Consider the following 20779-nt stretch of genomic DNA (forward strand, 5'->3'; position numbering starts at 1 on the left):
TGTAATGTTTAATAGATGTCTCTGTCATGTTTTTGCCAATGCTTTTAGAAGCATTATTTCATATCACAAATAAATGACGCAAAAAATTCTGGATGCAGTATGTTAGTCAAGATCATAAATGCTTTAGGAAATGTGAAAAAAATTATGTGGTTTGGACTATTGCCACTCAAAATAAAAATGTACTTTGTTATAGTAGAATATGCTGGAGATTGTCAGTCTGAACCTTGTGGTTTACAACCCTTTTCAAGTCTAGCTGATTCATAATATTCTGATCGATGATCGATTGATCGATCTCTCGCTCGCTCTCTCGCTCTCTCTTGCTCTCTCTCTCTCTCTCTTGCTCGCTCTCGCTCGCTCGCTCTCTCTCTTGCTCTCTCTCTCTCTCGCTCTCTCTCTCTCTCTTGCTGGCTCTCTCTCTCTCTCTTGCTCTCTCTCTTGCTCTCTCTCGCTCTCTCTCTCTTGCTGGCTCTCTCTCTCTCTCTCTCTCTCTCTCTCTCTCTCTCTCTCTCTCTCTCTCTCTCTCTCATGAACTAGACAGGTCAGATCTGTGTTTCCTTACTGTCTGCAAAGAACATAGTGACATCTACTGTGCGTACACTTTCGAGTACCGTGTCTGAAGATAAGAACTACAGCCCCCATCATCATCGACTCCTCACGTACGTTGAGTCGTTGACGTACGCTGGCTTGTTTTGACCGTTTGTTTCGATATCCGGCTCCTAAACCTTGTCGATGTGCTGGACGTTTTAACTGAGAGGTAGGTGTAAATTTTTTCCCCAACATTCGGCGTACTGAAATCCGATTAATAACCCTCTGGTCTGCAACTGAGTTATGTTGAAACGGTAATCTAAACCACTAAATCTACCTAAGTACAGTCTTTTAGTTCCTTGTCTAGTCGGCTAGGATGTTAGCCAGCTGGACTACTCTTGGCTAAAACGTAGCTAGGTTAGCGTTAGGTTAGTTAGCTATCTTAGCTACCTAGCTATGTTGGCTACCTAGCTACCTCTTTGGTTAGCTAGCTTGATATCTAGCTGTTTATCTGCGTGTTCTGTTTGCTAACCTAGCTAACGCTATGTTCCTGATCATTCAAGCTACCAAAGTTTACTATATTGTTAGTTAACGTGCAGAGCAAGTCCCATCGATGAAAGCTGTGAATCTTTTGAGCACTCTGTGCTACTGGTGCTATTGGTGTGTCAGTCAACTTGTGTTTCTAGTTTACTGTTTAATCGTAGTTGGCTGGTAGCTAAGCGACAACAATGTTGTAAAAAGTACAATTAAGGCGTTATAATTTTTCCGCGTGAATGGCTCGTTTGTTGCTAATCAGATAGTTTAGGAGTTTACTAACTTGAGGGGCTAATGTCTTATAAATTCGTTACGACGTTTATTAACATTTCAATCACTTCAAGTAAACACTAGCTATTGTTATTTTCGTTAGGTAACGAGCTTACTTTATAACAAACGCATTCATGTTAAGAATACAAATATCAGTTTTTCAAGTAGTGAAACTCTGCACTGAATGAGTAACATTTCGTGGAGAATTACAGCTAGATCCTTGTTTGGGGCTGTGCAGAATTAGATAACCTGGAATCACATCATAATATTCACCCACCAATAACTAGTTTTATTCGGGTCTTTGTCTGCAGGACCATGGTCCTCTGATTTCAGGCCCCTTTTGTGTGCATGGGAGTTTGTGTGCAAAAGAGAGAGAAAAGGTGGAAGATTCAGGGAGTCTGGCTGTCTTACCATGGCTGACGGAACCAGTGATGACGATGTCATTCATCTGGCCAGTTTCAACACACATCGCAGCCAAGGTTTCTGTCACATTCCTATACTACGTTTGTATAACCCTCTGTAAATCTAGCTATGATTGTCTTGTAACAGATTCAGTACCAAAGCTTTGATAACATGGGTTAAGATAAAATATAACATTTGTGGAAATTCAGTGTAAGTTTGAATGCTTCATATGAAGGGACCACAGTGCCTTGTCTTGGAGCAGATGTGGACTTATTGCATGCATTTCTTTTTGTGTGTTCTCATTAGGTAACAGATCAACAGGGAGCACCTACATAACCATATCTGATGATTCTGAGGATGAGCTGGTCACACTTGTGGCAAATGATTCTGTTGTGGTCAGAGATGATGATGATGATGATGATGATGATAAAGATGAAGTTAGCATTTTGGAGGTATGTAAAACTGAGCATGTGTCACCAAAGTTAAACACTGGTCAAATTGTATAGATGCAAAAGGTTTTTAATAACGTTATACAGTTTCTGTGGTAGTTTTATCAGGAAGCTTGTCTGCTGTTTTGTCTTCGTCAGCCACAGGTACTGCCTCTTCGCAGCCTGATCCGGCCTGCTGCTCAGTGGGGGGGCAGCATAGCCCAGATCCAGGCCTCTGCGCCAGTCCCACACCCAGTGGACTTGCAACTTCCCCAGACCTCTGTAGCACCTGCACAGCCCACATCAGGAAATGAAGCCATAGGTGTCTTTACCACGGACCAGAACCCTGTACCTTCCACGTCTAGAGACAGACCTCACTTTGCTGCTGCAGGGTCGATACCCCTACTTAACGGGCCTGTGCCTGCTGCACACCCTTCAGACTGGGGCACTTCTCTTTTCACCCCACCTGTCGCCGAACTACCAGCTCACCCGGGCATGGATGTCCAGATGGCAGAAGGCAATCTGCAGAGAACTGAAAGGTACACAGGGGCTGCTGCCCCAATCCCCACTCAGGAACCACCCTTGGTCCAGCCCCAGCCTGTGCAGGTGGCACCAGAGCCCGAGGCAGCCATGCTCCAGCCTGAGGACCAGCAGCGGGTTGCTCCGCCCTCCCCCGCAAGCTTACTGGCACTGGCCGATGACGAGAGGCCTGGCCCCTCAACAGCCATGGTGCCTCCAGTACCACAGGCCTCTGAGCAGAATGGTATTGAGGTGCTTGTGAAGAAAGTGGTGAGTCTTCTAGTAGTATCTACATGTACCTCGCCCCTCGCTGGATCAGTGAGCATCATCTGTGTGATTTGATATCCTTTTAAATACTGACTTTAATATTATGTAAATCCCTTAATGTTGACTAAGCAATACTTTATTCAGGTAGCCTGCAGTAACGCTCGTTCACAATTTGTGGAATGTGAAACTTGAGAGCATATCTGTTCAAGTATTCTAGGCTGCTCTTCGATCTCCCTGACACTTACATTGTTGACATGCTCAGTGGTACGACTGATCAAAATGAATAACTGCATTAATTATTCCATATAACAAACATGCAGCCTCAAGACAAAGAGTGGGCCGACTGTGATCATTATTCTGACCACAGCTGTCATTGGCTTTAAGAATAACATACTACCTTATTTACATAAAAGCTTGTAAATGCACAATGTCCCATGAAAAAAACATTCAAATTAGTCGTTTCCCCCGCCCCCCACAATAGATCAATTTGCTGCTGAATGTAGCTAGCAGGCATATGCAATCACTCCTGAAGATAGCCTAGACAGGTTTAAACAGTCAACACATTCCATGTTAGTTTGGTAATGATTCTTTACTTATTAATATTATTAAAGTAAATGCTTGAATATAGGATGTAAAAAAAAGAAAACTACAATTTTCATCAATAAAAAAAATCTAAAATTTACTAGACATTTAAAACAGTGACTGCCATCTGACAGGTTTATCAGACTGCTTCACCCATCTGTGTTGAAAAATATACATTAAAAATGTAAATGTATATAAATCAGTCTACTTATACTATACCCCTCCACGTACACGTGGATTAAATGAATTTTTAATCTAATAAAAATGATTTAAAACACAAGTCTGACAGAATTAGAGATTTGAAGTGGTCAGACCTTCCATAGAAATCTGTATTAGACTAGATTCCAACATATGGATTGCACATCTGCCTCATTAAAATTGTATTTTCATATCTAAAACAGACTGATCATCAGCACAGTATACATGAGTACATCAGAACTACTGAAGGTCTCTAGTGAAGTTGTTGATTTTTCTGGCATTTTTATTTTTTAATTTTCATTCTATGACCATGAAAATAAAAATATATTATTTTACTTTATACATTTTTTAAATTGAATTTCATGTTTAAGGAACAGCTGTAGGGACAGGAACAGGATAATCTGGCTATATAGACTCTGAAGCATTTGTTACTGGTCCTATAAGTCTAATACATTTTTTTTTAAGTTGTTATGTATACACCTCCAAGCCTTCCCCATACTCTTCTTTGCAAACCAGGATATGAGCAGCCCTATAAGTCTCTTGTGAGTTCTACCCTTTTTCCGCTGTAATAAACTGCATTCTAATCTCAGCATCTGGTATACTGTTAATACAAAGACCACAGGCTAATGCTCTGCTCGGATTTATGTTGAGTTGTTCACAGGTGCTGTAGCTCCTAATGTGAAATGATGGGGTCCTTGAGATGTGTTCGAGAAAGCTCATTCTAGCCCTCAGCTTTAATCAATGATCAGTTACTTTACAACTGGCATAGTTGTAAGTTGTTTTGGTTCTTACAGGGTCTGGCAAGAAGTTTAGTTTGAATTTTGCTTTAACTTGCATATATTAAGTACTCAGGATCTTTGTAGCTGGGCTAGCTGCACTCTGACATTATGGCATTAGAGTCCTACTCCTGAGGTCCATTACAGCACATTCAGAGATCTTCCATTTTTACAGTTATACCAATTTGATTCATCAAAGGTAGATAAGTCGCTCATGTGCACAGCATGTCAGTATGCTAAATTTTATCATTTTGTTTTACAGCTGGACCTTTTCCCAGATGTACAGGAGGCTTATGTATCAGAACTGATAGAGGGAAGTAACCTCAAAGATTTAAATGTGTAAGCTATCTACTTCCTTCAGTTTGTACCTATATGTTTCTAAATCATTTTAGGTTCATTAGGTAAAAACCTTTTATTTTTTAAAAATCCAGATTATGCAATATGCTGTTGGAGAATCCAGATTATCCAAGGAAAGCAAACTCTGCTCTAACTCAGAGGAGTATGCTCCTTGAGACAAATGACACTGAAATGCAGGTTTGTACAGTATTTCCCCCTTAGCAAGTTTTCAGGCAAAATTGAGACAGTTCTACTGAGGCTTCTCATTTTTGACCTGAGGCTGTAAAATAACACTACTATGTTATGAAAGGACCATTTCTTGAGCTGACCTGTTGAATATTCCAGGGTGGATAAAACTGTTTTTGAGTATTGTTTTCTCATTCAGGAAAGTGAGAACTATTTTGATTACTCCAAGTTGAAAAGTGTTGGGCCAGAGGTTGTCATGCAAGCAGCAGACATGCTCATGGGTGACTTCAAAATGCTCAGCTGCCAGGATATCAAATGGGCCCTGAATTCCCTCAAAGGACACTATGCAATCACCCGCAAGGTACTGAGCAAGGGTGTTACAAGCTTCCCACGGACCTGTCTTTTTTGAGCTCTGGAGCTTGAATTTTCCACATGTGAACACTTGTTGTTGTGTGTTCAAGGCCTTATTTGATGCCCTTAAGAAGTGGCAAGAAAGTTCCACTGATCCCTCAGGGAAGAAGAAGAAGAGGAAAGAGCCCAATGAACGCACCTTTATCGATTTCAAGTTTGAGCAGGGTGACTGCACTTCACTTGCCTCCAAATTTTCTTGGTTGATCATTTTCTACCATATATCTTCAAAAGGCCATTGTAAGAGTTACTGGAATGTTGGTAACCAGTCTCATGTTCCCAGGTTCTTTGAAACTGGAGAGGAAGATGTACTTCCTGGAGAAAAACCGAAGGTGGTGCAGGAGCTTTGGTGCGGTGCTGGAGCCATCTTTAATAAAAGAGCTTCAGTTCTATGAGCAGAAAGCAAAGGAAATGGCCGAGGTACATTTTTGACAGATCCCACTGTTTCAGCAGGCTTTAGATTCCACTTTGCTTTTTCTCTGAAATGCGCCATGAGAGCAAGATCATAACGAGTGGCAGTTTTAAGGATGTGGGAATTAATTGTGAGCTGTGTGGTGCCTTTGACTTCTGCTTCCAGCATGAAGATTTCCTTCTGGCTGTTCAAGTGAATGAGGAGCAGTATCAAAAGGTGGGGCTGAGGAGATACTCCACTGTTAATGACCCATGAAAGGAATTAAGCCATTTTCATTTACAACATTTCTTAGTATATTCCTAGTTGTTGTGGGAGATAACAACTTATTTTATATACCTAATTTTCCAAATGCAATTCTTTCACTCCACTCTTGGCCAAAAGATAAAGCAATGATTGGATTGTCTTCTGTTATAAAATAATATAAATAATATGAAAATTGTTATTAGTGAATGTGATGTTTGCTTTTGGAGTCCTGACCATGAGGAGTAACATCCTTTTCTGCAGTGTTGCAAAAACTGGGTCTGGCAAAATCTTTTGGTTGAGGCGTGGTGGCCAAAGGTGATGTGAGGCCCTGTGCCTGACCTGTGTGTCCTGCAGGATGGTCAGCTGATTGAGTGTGGCTGCTGCTGTGGTGATTTTGCCTTTGAGGAGATGACGCAGTGCTCCGATGGTCATCTCTTCTGTAAGGAGTGCCTGGTGAAGTATGCCCAGGAGGCTGTGTTCGGCTCTGGACGGGTATGTGGCTCGCAAGGCGGGGATTCTGCTCCTCATGCCACAAAGCGTGGTACCAACAGATCATTTTCAGCTGATCATGTATCACGATTACTGTCAGATGATAGTCTTATGGTTTCAATGCTTGTTGCAGTGATGATGGCTGTTGATACATGCTTCCATAAAAGGGCATTGAAATGTTTTGTTTGGACTCTGTCATTGTGGCATGAGCAGATAGACTGCTCCCATTTCAAAGGGAACATAACTGAAAGTCATAAATCATTGACTGGTATTGTGGAAAGCACTTGAAGTGGTTCAGTTGGTATTGGCCTCTTCACTTTGAAATGGGAAGGTGGAGGTGTTTTCCAAACTTTTCTGAAACGCCTTTCACTTTCACACCATATGAATGTTATGTGATTAACACATAGCCCAGTCCCACTTTAAAACACCAAAGTTTTTATTGATATGGCCGCATGCACATGCCCTGCAAGTCCAATCGTGTAGCATTTTGTGTTGTCAGTCGGAGCTGAGCTGCATGGATGGCAGCTGCACCTGCTCCTTCCCCACCAGCGAGCTGGAGAAGGTTCTGCCGGAGAACATCCTCTGCAAGTACTATGAGCGGCAGGCAGAAGAGGCCGTGGCTGCCACTTGCGCAGATGAGCTGGTCAGGTACGTCATCCGCCAGGCCCAGGCGCTCCACGCATATACACACGTCCTCACACCTCTCTGAACACAGAGGCTCCTGAGAATTTCCTCCACTTTGGAAGTGCTGCCCAAGCTGACCTTTTGCCCATTTTCCCTTTCAAGGTGTCCATTTTGCAACTTCCCTGCACTCTTGGATAAAGATATTTCTCTGTTCAGCTGTCCCAATCCTCGCTGCAGAAAGGTTGGTGGTAAAGGTTTTATGATTGATTACAGTTGAATGGAAAGCGCTGATGGCTTGGTGTTAAAGGTAGCAGGGCCCCTTGGTCATCACTAGGTGGTGCTGTGGGCCCATTGGATCGGCTGCCATGGGGGCCAGCACTTTAATGAGGCTGAAGCTTGACCCCTCGTGATGAATTGTGCAGGTATACACGAGCCTAATGGGGTTCCTGTGCTGGCAGGACATCCTCTGCTCACGTGACCCAGGTCATGTGGGAACAAAGAGTCAGGCATTCATCATATTTGCCACAACCCCCGCCACTCTCAAGAGCTTTAAGGCAACTTAACCGTTCTTGATCTGCAATCAACTTAACCATTCTTGATCTGCAACCAAACAGATCAAGGCTCCGATAAATGAAAACATTGCTTCCCATTTGTGAACTGCTTCATTTGTCTCTATTTGGAAGAAGAACCCATTGAAACACATTTTATTTAAACACATTCATTTCATTTAAACATGCCAGTAAAGTTTTGTTCAATGTCTTAAAAGTCGACGTCTTTTGCTGAATTGTGAGAGAAGGGTTTCAGCATACTGTGTGAGCTCTAGGGGTTTTTGGCGTGCGTGCGGGTGGGCGGGCGGGCGGGCGTTTTGGGCGGGTAGTTGTCAGGAATGTACCAGCAGCGGAAAGGGACCTGGCTCCGTGTCTGAGCTGATGGGCAGGGCATGTCAAACACACTGCCATAGCTGTCCCTTCCTCAATTCAGAGGGACAGAGAGATAAGGAACCGCAAAACCTTCACCCTTTGCCGCCTTCTCTTCTTCTTTTTCCTGTCAACTTCTCTCCCTGGCTTGGTAATAACACTGGCCTCTTTGGCATCTCCCCTCATATGCTAAGGGGAAGGAATTAACACTGCAGATGGGAGCTCAGCAGTCCTCAAGGCGTGAATAAAGACAGGGTCGGCTCTTACCCAGAGCTTTTTCACTCAGTGAAAGTCACTTACTCTAAAAGTGCCTTTCGACATAAACTTTCCCCAATGCAAAGTTCCTGGTGACCTACTTTTAGTAAGGTGTTATGGTTTGTTTGTGGCACCCTCAAAGAGTCCAGTGGGATAGACTCACTGTGACTGTCCAATATGTCTTACTGCTACAGAAGGGGGTTAAAAGGAAGAAAAAAAACTCGTGTATGATTAAGGGCATTCCACAGTGGTGAATGACCCACTCAAGGACACTCTCTTTGTACCAGCACTTCATAAACAACTTGGACGGTTTCACTGAAGGAGGAGGAGGCTTAAGGTGGGCAAAACTAATTATGTGATGAGTAGTGTGTAAAGTCTCAGTGGGATTTGTATTTTACCAAATCCTCCACAGCTAGGTTTAATTGGTACTCCCTGTTTAAAAAAATTATTTATTTATTTATTTATTTTTATCTGCCTTTAGGAATTACTACATTTTAAATTCCAGCATACAGGTGTAGTGCACTAATTCTACCACCTGTTCCAGAGTAGTAGTTCTAAGCCAGTAGCTCTTAACCCAAATCTGGGTTAATTGTCCTAATGGTTATTGTATTATACTCTCATATGAGGAGGTGTGTCTCATGAGAGTTAGAAGTTCTTGCTTCTTTCCCACGTTATGCAGAAGGCACTCCATCAGAAATGAAGGCTCAGAGGAGAGCAGGGATGGGGCGCTTTTCCTGCACCCTGCCCAGACCTTCATAAACGCCTGTAGGGTGTGCCTGCTGGGGGTGATGTCTGCCTGGGTGTACCTGCTGGGAACGTTGTCTGGCAGATCCAGTGAGGAACAGGCATGGCTTTCTGCATGCGAGTGTGCTGCGATCTACCGGATCAGAGTGGCTGAGTTAGGAAGAGGGTCCATAGTTCCTGCAGCTCTTGTATATGCTTGTTCTCAGAAGGGGGAAACCCCGCTGCCAATCACACAGGTGTGATGTAATAGCTTGCAATTCCAGGCTTTTCTCTTTGAAGCTTTGAAAGTGCATACAAACCCAGCACCTGCTTGAGCCAGTGCTAGATAGCATGAGCATTTACCCGTCTAACACACTCAGCTTAGCCTGAGCCTGGCATTTAACACTACACTGTAGTGCGTCTCAATTGCTGTGAGCAGTACTCATTGTACAGAATTACAGCACAAACAATGGTTGTTGCCTATAGGAAGGTTCTTTTTCTGTGCTACTAATGTGTCTGCTGAGTTTTATGGTAGGTTTACATGTGTATTATGACCACAAAAAAATGTAGGAGATTTGCAGAAAGGGTGCCTGCTTTTTGTGCAGTACATCCTCATGGTGGCAGTGTTGCTCTGTAGTGCAGAATAAGGTTGCCTCGCCCAGTTCCACAGCTGCTTCTGACTACACACCTCCTCCTCTGGCTGCCCCGTGCCCTGCTCCTCCCCACTCCTGCAGAAAATCACATCCAGAGGGGACGGAGGGAGGGTGAGCGGGAAAAGCCACCCTGCTGGACACACCCTCCAGCAGTTTGGCCCTTGGCTGCCCTCTCCAACACTCCTGATACGTAAAAAGCTATCAGCCTAGGCTTCCATTTTACTGCTTGTCTTTGTTCGTCCTCTTGAGTGTCCCAGGATGGGGTGAGAGGAGAATGGATAGTCTTGGGGGGAGGGGGGGTGTAACACTATGACCCACTTTCTTCCTCTTCCCTGCCCTTTTCTAGTGCTTTATTTGACTTTTTTGTTGGCAGAGAGCAGCTAGGGCTGAGCTGCAGTGATCTGTGTTGAAGGACTATTTCCAAATCCAAATTATCTACTTCTTAATACAAAAAATACAAATTATATGTAAATGATCAGGAGGTAAAAAAAACATGCTGAATGATTTGGTTTGTGAAAAACTGAAAGCTTTTCAGTTGTAATCACTGAAGTCGTAGGGCTTGTGGGTTGCAGTAGCCCTCAGTCTGCAGACTGTTAGAGGACCTCCCAGCTTGCACTGAGAGAGGTTTTCAATGGCCACAGTCAATGGGACCCATGTCGAAGAGCCTTCCACTATGTAAAGCTCTGCAGTCACCCCTGCCTGGGCGGCCAGCGTCCTGCCCCAGCAAGCTGCAGAAACTTGCCCCTCCTCTTCCTCCCAGGTGGCGTGTTCATTCGCAAGGAGGTGTTCCCCCCCCCCCCCCCCCCCAACCTTTTTCCTTCCTTGCATAAATACTGATTTTGTTTAGGTTTGACTCAACCCCCATGCCCCTCACCAATGGCCTTCCCCTTGCTGTGCATGCAAGAGTTAGCCTATATAACTGACACGCATTCTCCACCTCAGTATCTATGGGCTAACGCCTCTTTCTGCCACTCTGAGCACCTGATTGGCCAGGCCCAGATCCTTCCAGTTTAAAATGTAGAATAGTTTAAGTTAGACACAGATCTCCCCTCCCCCGCCAACGCACCCATTCTTGTGTGTGCACATTTCAAAATTCAAAAAATGCCATATGTGGTTAGTGAAAACAGAAGTGGGGTTTTTTAAAGACCCACTGTGCTGACCACAGTTTGCTGCTTTTGTGTTTCCTGTGAGTTGTCCATTGTGTTAGCTTTCGTGTATGTGTTCAAACTTTGAGATGCATTACTCTACACTGAAGTGATATGAGAAAAGGAATGGCTCATATTTCTCGTTTGCAGCTCACAGATGTCTGTGGCGGCGTTTTCGCTGCATGTGCGCGCGTTCACTTCTTCTTCCACTTGCTAGTTAGCATTAGCATCCAGCCTTTTATGGCAACTCCATCTACCTGCAGATGTTGGAGAGGAGTTCTAGTTGAGACATGTTGCCTAATCTCCAGAGACCTGAGCTAACTCTGCCTGGCAGCACAAGCCATTCATGAGCCAAGCAAGCCCTGCCCTGCTTCCACACGCCCCGCCTGCACAGTGAAGGAAAAAAACAACCTTACAGTTCGCTCCGTAACTGCGCGTGGCGCGAGTGTGTGCTCATGCGTGGTTTAGCCACTCTCTTCGCTAGGGCCCAGGCAAGACGTAGGCCGGCACACCCCTTCAGAGCACTGCGTACCAAGACGTTAGCGATTGCACATGCAGCAGCCCCCCAATCAGAAGCTCCACTAATGTCTCCTTCTGCCTTATAAGGGCATGCTGCGGCTGGTGTGCTAGGTGGGGGGAGCACGGAAAAGAGACGGAGCTGGACAATGCTCTTACATGCTGCGCATGTCTGCGCTAACATACATATGTTCAACAAACCACATTTGTTTCATGTGGGGCTGTGCAGTACAACAAGGCTGTTGGTGAGAGCCCTTATTCACATGGTACTTGTGCTTGCCTGCCGGTCAGCATTTTGGGCCTGACTGCGGTGTATGGGCATGATCTGCTGCGTGCACCAGTGCAGACCAGGGTGCTGAGGATTCCAAACTGGGTGGGTTGCTCATGAGTTCTCTGCTAACCAGCAGCCGCTAGCTCTGCTCATTGGGGGATAGGAAGCTAGTGCTGCTATGTGCTGACATGAAGTGTCACGTTCTCCTTTGCTTGCAGAGGTAGTTTTTCTCGTTTTTCTTGAAGCTCGGCATGTCGGGATGATATCTTTGACTTGTCACTTTAAAAAAAGTGAACTTGGCATAGATGGCTGCTGACTTCCTGTGTGGCCAAGCTGGCTCCTCTTGATTTTATGCCCTGGGAGTGCTTGTTCCTCCATACATGGCACCTCCAAAGAATGATTTTCTCTCTGGCATTTGGAGGGGTCTCTCTCTCTCTCTCTCTCTCTCTCTCTCTCTCTCTCTCTCTCTCTCTCTCTCGGCTGATTGTAGTGAGATTCATGGTGTAAAATTCAGTTCTGTTGGTATTCCTCAATTTGCCTCTGGAAACATTGGCGCTCAGTAGTTTTCCACTCCCATCACTCATGCATCTGAAGAGTGTTTGCTGTGGTTCCAGCAGGAGTTCACAGTGTGCCAAACAACTTCATAAAGCCAACAGTGCACACAAGCCAAAGTGTACATTTCCAGCATGCCAACCAGGAAGTGGGGCAGGCTTACATGAGCAGAGGACCTGAGAAGGTTTCTGGGCCAGCCCCACCCCTTCCTCAGCACCACTCTGAGCAATCCAGGAAGTGTCAGCTCAGCATAGAGGTGTGCTCCTTCACCAGGATGATGTCAGCATGATGTCACTGCTGTATTTTAGTCTCACTATATAAGCAAGGGTGCTTGCATGCTCACCTTTGATCACAGCACTCGTGTAAGAGTTCATTTCCTTCAGCCTCCTTCACTGTGTTCGCAACTCCAGTCTGCAGCACATAGCCACTGTGCAGCACCTGGTCTTCCCTGCACAAGGCCAAGCCTTCATATATGACTCTTAACTTCAGAAATTAGCTTCCACTGTGTGACCCAGTCTTAGGCTGTTTCTCCGTACTGTATCTGTAGATCACAAAACCTGTTCAAGTACCATTGAAAGCCATTTGAGTTCCAAAGCTAATGGGCTAAATGATATGAAAACATTTTTTAGTTTGAGACTAGTATCATAAAGTTCTTTGTGGATGACTCTTATTTTTGAGGAAGTGAAGAAATATGGAAAGTTTTTGTTGGTGGTGTCACATGAGTTTAAGGGAGATTACTCAGGAAGGAGACAGATCACTTGCTGCAGTTGTGTCTAAATTGCAACAGTGAATGAGTTCAGATGCATGTACTGTGTAGTACAGGTCAATGTTTTGTTTCCAGAAAGGCTATGGTTTGAACAGGCCATATTTGTCTTGACGCACACCCTCCCCTTTAGGTCACTGTTGTTCCACCCTTGCTGTTTCATTGATTTCCATTAGGGGGTGATCCCTCCTCATCCTACTCTTCAGCACAACTCCACACCACCGCTCCGTCTGCCTTTCTGCTTGGCCATCGTCTCTGTTGGTGGAAAAGAGACACCATGTGTCTCACATTTTATGAGCATGTCTATGTTTTGTCAGGAAGATTAAAGCATGCTACATCTGTGAATAATTCCTCTGTCATAAAGAATAGGTACTGAGTAATGCACTTAAAGCTGTTGTATGACCATGTGCTCTAGGGTTGTTTTCAGAGCTGTGGTTCACCTCTGACCGTCAGTGCTGAGGACAGTTGTCTACCCGTGTCCTGCTTCTCCAAGCTGTCACATGTCATATGCTTTCAGCATTAAAATTCACTGTCAACTTTAAATATTTATATTGGTGGAATTTAGCAGAGGGGGGCTGTTTCCAGGCAACTCTCAGCAGAGGGAGAGAAGACGCTCCATGGGCAGTGGCCACATCTGTTGGGTATGTGTGTCTGTCTGTGGAGGGGTGTGGAACGGAGAGGAGAGGAGGTTGGTGCTGTTTAAAGCTGTGACATGGCAGCTGCTCTCACACAATGTGTGCTCTTTATCTCCAGTGTCAGAGTGCTACACTGTAACAGTGTGGAAATTAGCACAACTAAGGCCAGTCTTTAACACACCAAAAACCTGTCCCTAAACTTGTGGAGGGTGGCCTTATGTGAAAGGCAAAAAATCCAGGATTGATGAAGTAGCATGGTGAATTGGTCTCAGAGGCAACACAGCTGCGTCCTGCACATGCCGATTTCTTGTGCCAAGACGTCGGTTGTGTGAACTGTGTAGGCGTCTGGACTGCATTCTAACCCGGTTTCACACATCCCCAGGTCTGGGGCTTTGCCAGCACCCAGGCCAGATGTCCTTCAGAGCCAGCTGAAAGGCCCAGCATCATGGGTAAGCATGACTAAAACAGAACAGATGAAGGTACTGTATCCAGGCAACCAGCCTGGGTGATGGGTGCAGCCAGCTAGCTGCTCCTGTCTGCAAACGCACAGGGCCGCCACGCTGCCCTTGCATGTGAAGTCTCACAGAGACTGTTTGTAGGTGTGTGGGGAACATTAGCACAGGGGGCATGAGCGAGGCAGATGTGCAGCGAGCTTCACTCATTTACTGTAGTGTAGGCATAGTTCAGCTCCTAGCCTTTGTGCCGTTGACCCGTGCTGTGTTGTCTGAAGGCCTTCCTATGAATCCCAAAAGAGTGCCGGCAATACAGGTCCCAGCACTGCTGCTAGAGGAGACTTGGATGCGGTGCAGGGAACTTAGAACACTTCCTAACACACAAATCCAGTTGAGCACATGCTATGCATAAACAAAATACTGTCCACCACCACTCTGTACATTTAACATGGAGGCTTGTCTCTGTCACCCCTTCTTTCTACAGGAAAGCTGCCGGAGGTGCCATGTGGTATGGAAGGAACATGCAGGGAAGACCTGCGAGCAGGTCTTGGAGAGGGACGAGATCCGGCTGCGAGTGGCCTTGTAAGTTCCTGTCTGATAAACTTTAGCCAGGGCCCTGCCTCGCTGTAGCTCAGCGTTTGGCCTGGCAAGGCTCTTGCCTATGCCCTCCACCATCAAAGCGGTTGTTAATGACATCATTGGAGTCTGCCTTCATCAATAAGCACTTCTCATGACTTCTAACTGAGGTCTCTACAAACATGACTGTGCACTCCAAAGCTTTCCTGTTATGCAGGTGTACAGTCTGTCCAGCTGCCATTGACCCATTGCAGTGCTACATTTTTATAAGGAGGAAGAGAGGATAATGGAGGCCTGTGTAAATATGTTTAGCGGCACAGCATGCTCTTGCGGCTGGTCACTTCCTGGACTGGCCAGGATGTGGAGCAGTGCTGCTTCCTTCCTGTCCCTGTCTGGAGGAAGCAGGCGGCTCAGTGGCAGCTATCCTGTTTACCCCGCGTCCTTGACACCTTTTTGCTTCCTCCCACAGGAAGAACGGCTCTGCAGTGAGGTTAAATTAGACACGTTGCTATGTAATTTTCTTTAGTAACATTTTCTGACCGATCCAAGGTGAGGCTGTGGTTGCAGCTAAACCCCATGCTGTTGTCTTCTTGTCTCTCCCACCACAGCGAGGAGCGGATGACGGCAGCACGCATCAGGAAGTGCCACCAGTGCTCGGCGGGCCTGGTCAAGTCTGAGGGCTGCAACCGCATGTCGTGCCGCTGTGGGGCCTTCATGTGCTACCTCTGCCGCCAGCCCATCAGCGGCTACAACCACTTCTGCCAGCACGCACGCTCGCCCGGGGCCCCCTGCCGCCACTGCAAGAGGTGTTCGCTGTGGACAGACCCCACGGTGAACAGCTTCCCCTCTACACCTGTGTGCACAGACAAGACACACACACACACACACACCCCCCTTCAGATCCCTCTGTCCCCTTCTCTTTCTCGTGCCCGCTCCCTTCTGTCTCTCTCTTCCTCCCCCTAGTCTCAGTGAGGCTCTGGTCTCAGGTGAACGCTTCTCATTGGAGCCCATTATGTAAGTGCAGTAACCTGATACTCCACGTCTGCTGGGCTTCACCCTTTGTGCCAAGTTGTTGAACTTCTGAGTAAACACATGCATGCAGTCACAACCTGTTCCAGCTTTGTGATAGCACTGTATATACACCGGGGCCCATTTAGGACTTGAGTTACAACTGTTTCATGAATACTAGTAAGCACTCCAGTAATGTAGCTCATGTTATTGCTCATCACAGGCCTTTGAATACAGGGAGAGGACAGTCATGTGTGCACCACAGCTTCCTGGCCATGTCAGCTACTCTTAGGCTCTATAATGGATAAGTAGGAACTCCATCTGCAAATCGGAGCTGAATAATGGCCAAGTACAAATTACCGAACTCATCATGTATTATTTACACCCAGCTTTGGAGGCTTTTTACACTAAACATTTTGATGCTCTGTGAGAACAGATGAGGACCCCAGCATACTGGAATATGCTCATAAAACTGTATTCACAGCACCCTGCTCAATTCTGTCCACCTGGAGTTTTTAAAGGTTTGTGTGTTCCTTTTATAATCGGAAATGTCTTGTCAATTCTCTAAACTGTTAAGAATTTAATTTATAAATTAACACTGTTATTTTGGCCATGGGCTGTCCCAGTGGCTCCCTGGGTATGCCATTACATACAGAGCCTTACCATGCACATTTCAGCTTCTTTGTGCTGGACCGATGAAGCAGAACTACCAGGTCCATTGGCTGGTCCTGTTTGCCTGGCCTGTGCTTCAGCTTAACTCTAACCCTGGCAAGAGAGGGGTTGGGTTTGGCCAGGAGTGTTCACTGTCCTCGGAGTACAATAATCGGAGAACTGTCAGGAACCTTAGCATTCACGTTCTCTCTCAAAGAATGATTTTTCTCTCTGGCATATCTCTCTCTCCCTCTCTCTCTCTTTCTCTCTTTCTCTTTCTCATATGTATACTCTTGTGAGCATGTGATCTCTCACTCACCTTCTTACGCACACAGTATCTCTCTTGCTCTTTCTCAGTCCCTTACTCTTTGTGTGTCTTTAGCAAGATGATGAGAGAATTATCCAGGAGATCCAGAAGGAGGGTGAAGCTGAATTGAACAAGAAGAGCAGTCTGGCAGGTGGGAGAGTCTGTCTGTCTGTCTGTCTGTCTGTCTGTCTCACCCCTCATTTCAGTATTTTGTTACACCTGTCAGGTATCATTAACTATAAACAGCAGAGCTTGAATAGCCACTAATTACACCACCGCTCCCTCAGATGCCACCGGGAAGAGAGTGGGTCCTCCTCCGGAGCCTGTCCCTGCTAAAAGACCTCGGGTGATGCAGGCTGTAGCCCCTAACGCTGTGCGACCGCCCCTCCTCATCCCACAGGTGATGCTGCCGGGTCCCGGTGCACAGCGCCTCTTCCTGCAGCCCGTTGCTGCCCCCTATGTGCCGCCGCTGCCCAACATGGGCCCCGCCAACTATAACATCCCTAACTTCGACTTTAACCTGCCTATGCACTATGGCCCACCACACCGCTTCTTCAGACCCATCTGAAGACGTGGAACGTGTGAGCGACTCTTAGTACCCAACGCTGCCTAGACCCTCGCTCATTTTCTTTTTCTAGCATGGTGGTTCAGGAGACAGAGACCTAATTTTCTCCAGAGCGTGGAACTGCAGCAGAGTGCCTATTCCACTTGCTTCTTCTCATTTCTTTGGAAAGGTGTTTTTTTTTTTTGTTGTTTTTTTTTGTTGTTTTTTTTTTTTTTTTACAGAATGTGGAACTCATGCACACAAGAGGATATGTTTTAATTTGAATAAAATATGTTTATGGACTTGTAATTTGTTGTTTGTTTATTGCTGTAATAGGACTCAGCATTTAAAAGTAAGTGTTAAAATGAACATATAAATGAACCCTCATTCTGAGCTACAGAGAACAATCTAGAGTAAAGAAACCAGCCATAACCTTCCAGCAGGCATTTCTTATTGCAGTTTGTTAGGCATTGTAGTGTGGGTTAACCGACTCTGTCCATATTGATGCCTTTTAGGGAATTCCCCGTCCCCACTCCCATTTTGTAGGTTAATGTTTTGTTGTTTAGATAAAATCTCTAAGTTGTCAGTTAAAAGTTGTCCTCTACTCCATCTAAGGAAAACTGTTGTTGGGAAGAGCTGCATGCAAAGAACTGGAGTCTCTTATCTGCCCGTTCGTTATGTGGCAGATATGTTCCTGTCTGAAATCATTTGCATAGTTAATTTTACTGTTTATATTTGTCACATATTTTTGCATATTATTTTATCAGATCATCCGGAGGTGCTGTGGAAATGCTTCATGGGGAAAAGACCTTTTTTCTTCTGTCAGCTCACTGTTCACTGCTCTGATCACACTGAGAGATCAGTTCATTCTTTACCACCTGTTGGACTTGGTTTTGATACCCTGGTATGGTTGTTGCCTTCAGCCTTCGTCACACTTCCACTCCAGGAAGCTGGCACTGGGCCCTTGGGTCAGAAATACATGCCACTGCAGACACACAACTAAAGAGGTGGGGGGTTTGGGGTCAAGTCTAGTTCTGTGCAGTGCTGTAGTTCTCTGAAAGGAATGCAGAGTCAATTCCTGTACAGCCAGTAGAGCAAGTCAGGCTACAGAGTTCTAAGAAAAAGAACTTGTTAAGACAGATTTCAAGTGAGCACCTCTAGACTGAAGTGTTCAGTGAGTCTTGTCGTGATGTGGACTTCACAAACAAAAAAAGACGTAAGCTTCTAACAGCTTGACAGTGAGTGGTCCTTGAGATTGTGTGGTGTTCCCTCAGGTTTATGGAACCTGGCTCTTGTACTGTTTGTAACCTTAAGGGAGCTTGGTTTGACAATGACTTCCACCTGCTAGCTAGGCCACTAGGTCAGCCCTACAGGTATGGAGTGCTGAACACTGCAGGTAGCTCTGAGGTAGCACTGCCAGAGAGGCTGCTGAAAATGGAGGTAAGCCTTTGAGTCTTCCTGCATTTAACTGGGTCAGTAAAATGACTATGGGGCTTGGACTTGAACGTTTGTAAAACTGCTTTGTGACATCTGTCGTAAAAAGCGTTATATAAATAAATTTTGATTTTTACATTTTTTTTTTTTTTTTAAAGTTCAAGTGTACTTGCTGGTAGGAGTCTTTCACTCAGTCCATCCAGTTGATCACAATGTTTGTTTTATATACCATTATCTTAGATGTACATGTGAGAACTGCTGTTTGTATACAGTAGATAATATGCTATAGTGGTTGATTATAGCAATAGTGTAAAGATGCTATCTCGCGATTCACAGTGTCTATGAAGCTCAGAATCTAATTATCTCTATTTTTATGGACTCATGGAGAATTCAGAGAAACAGATCAGCGAATGTCTCAAAATTGCACATAGCTGTTGTGTAACTGCAATGTTTCATTTTTGTGTCTTTTTTTTTTTTTTTTTTTTTTTTTTTTTTTGCTTTCCTTGTGCATTTTTTCCTCTGTCAACTTTTGGTCAAGATGAACAATCGCCATCCTTCCTTGGTCACCATAGCAATACCTTTTACTTGTGTGACAATGACAGCAATGTTCCAAATCTTTCCCTACCCACCACCCTACATTTACTGCCTGTGCCACCTGTGATTGACATGTATGGTTAGTGAGACTGTGTAACATACATATGCTCTCCTGAACCTTGCTTTGTGTCTGGCCAGATAAAGCTAATGCCAGTTGTGGAGAAGCCTGCTTACCCTGGGGTATAATACTATAGCCATTAAAGGTCGTGAGGGCCATCTCCCCCATCACAGTGCCTTAGGGGGTGGTCAAATGTAGCATGAAGCTTTCTGATTAACTTCTTGGGGTCAGTGCCTGTCATGTGATGGCTGCAGCTGCTGCCCATATCTTATGATGTCATTAAAAGAAGGAGCCTCTTTGGCTCATATAAGTACTGTGAAAGGGACATTCTAGGGAATTGCAGACTCTCAACCTTGGTGATTAGGTATGAGATGTGATGTCTGTGTGAGCATATTTGTTCCTATTTTCATCACTTTCTCCAAAGCTACTGGGAAATGCCACATCAATTTGTTTTAACTTTGTTTGACTTCCATTTTACTGCTTCACTGAAAGCTTTTGAATATGTTTTTCTGTAACATTCTGTGGTTATTTTTGCAGTTGAAGAGTACCATTGTTAACCATTCAGACAAGTATGTTGCCAGTTTAAGAAAGTATATCTACATTACTATTACTCTTTGTTGAATTCTACTGGATTTTTACTAGCATACGTGTGGAATGAAAATACACAGCATTCTGATTTGAAATATTTTTCCCTTGAAATATATTTTTGAGTTAAAATATATTTTTTGTCCTATTAAATAAATTTTCCTTGCTTCAGTTCCCTTGATGATATAACTCACCCCTTGCCAAGGAATACAGCACACATACATCTGAAACAGTGCAGTGGTGGGCCTTTCTCATTTAATATAATTAAAGGTCAGGAACCTGCAATCTACTTGAGTCAGCCAATGACATGTCAAACCCATTCCCATTCATTTACATCCCTTGCCTGCAATATCTGCCTGACTATGGGAGTATCTAACACAAGATGCCTGTTTTGAACAATAGTCCATCCTCCACCTTTGATTTTGAGATGTAGAGCCTGGATCAGCCCCACCCCCTCTGTTTCCCCAGAACAGGCACACATGCCTTCATTTTCAAGCTACAAGCTCTTAGTTGCCATGGAAACGTTCAACTATGATAGCACCCGGGTTGAAGATTACTTAACCCTTTCATTTACCTTTTTCTCAGGGGCTACACCACCCAAGCTTTGTACAGATTTATTGTTCTAATAATAAAACCTGCCAGCTCAAAAGGTTATAGCATAAATAGGATTTGCTTAAAGGAGTTTAAAGCAAACATTACGCTTATGAATTATTGGTTTGAATACTGTTCATATTTAAGGTTAAGGTTCCTAACCAGCACTTTGTCATTGAGATGGCTAGATGTGTTGTGTGGACCACCGGGACCAAGCTTAATTAACCTTCCTGACATTTTCTTGGCCTGGTTTTGGCATTCACAGTGAAGTGGATAAAGGCTCTGGTGGGGTTGTTCATTACTGGGTTAGGAGGCATGCTCGTGGAGGAAGGGAAAGACCATGGGGACAT

General features: G+C 44.8%; 1 protein-coding gene across 1 annotated transcript; it reads left to right on the top strand.

Moving 5' to 3' along the window:
• The first annotated feature begins 623 nt into the window (after positions 1–623).
• rnf216 (ring finger protein 216) lies at positions 624–19936 on the top strand. The gene is made up of 17 exons (XM_026997965.3): positions 624–754; positions 1641–1808; positions 2038–2183; positions 2319–2948; positions 4764–4840; positions 4933–5035; positions 5223–5384; positions 5485–5599; positions 5715–5851; positions 6009–6059; positions 6441–6578; positions 7075–7223; positions 7362–7440; positions 14566–14663; positions 15266–15488; positions 16699–16774; positions 16911–19936. Exons 2-17 carry the CDS (start codon positions 1742–1744, stop codon positions 17189–17191), a joined length of 2532 nt encoding a protein of 843 aa, XP_026853766.2. The 5' UTR covers positions 624–754; positions 1641–1741; the 3' UTR covers positions 17192–19936.
• Positions 19937–20779: the final 843 nt, after the last annotated feature.

The sequence above is a fragment of the Electrophorus electricus genome, chromosome 2 (genome assembly GCF_041902795.1).
Source record: "Electrophorus electricus isolate QZ-2024a chromosome 2, ASM4190279v1, whole genome shotgun sequence".
Lineage (NCBI taxonomy): Eukaryota > Metazoa > Chordata > Actinopteri > Gymnotiformes > Gymnotidae > Electrophorus > Electrophorus electricus.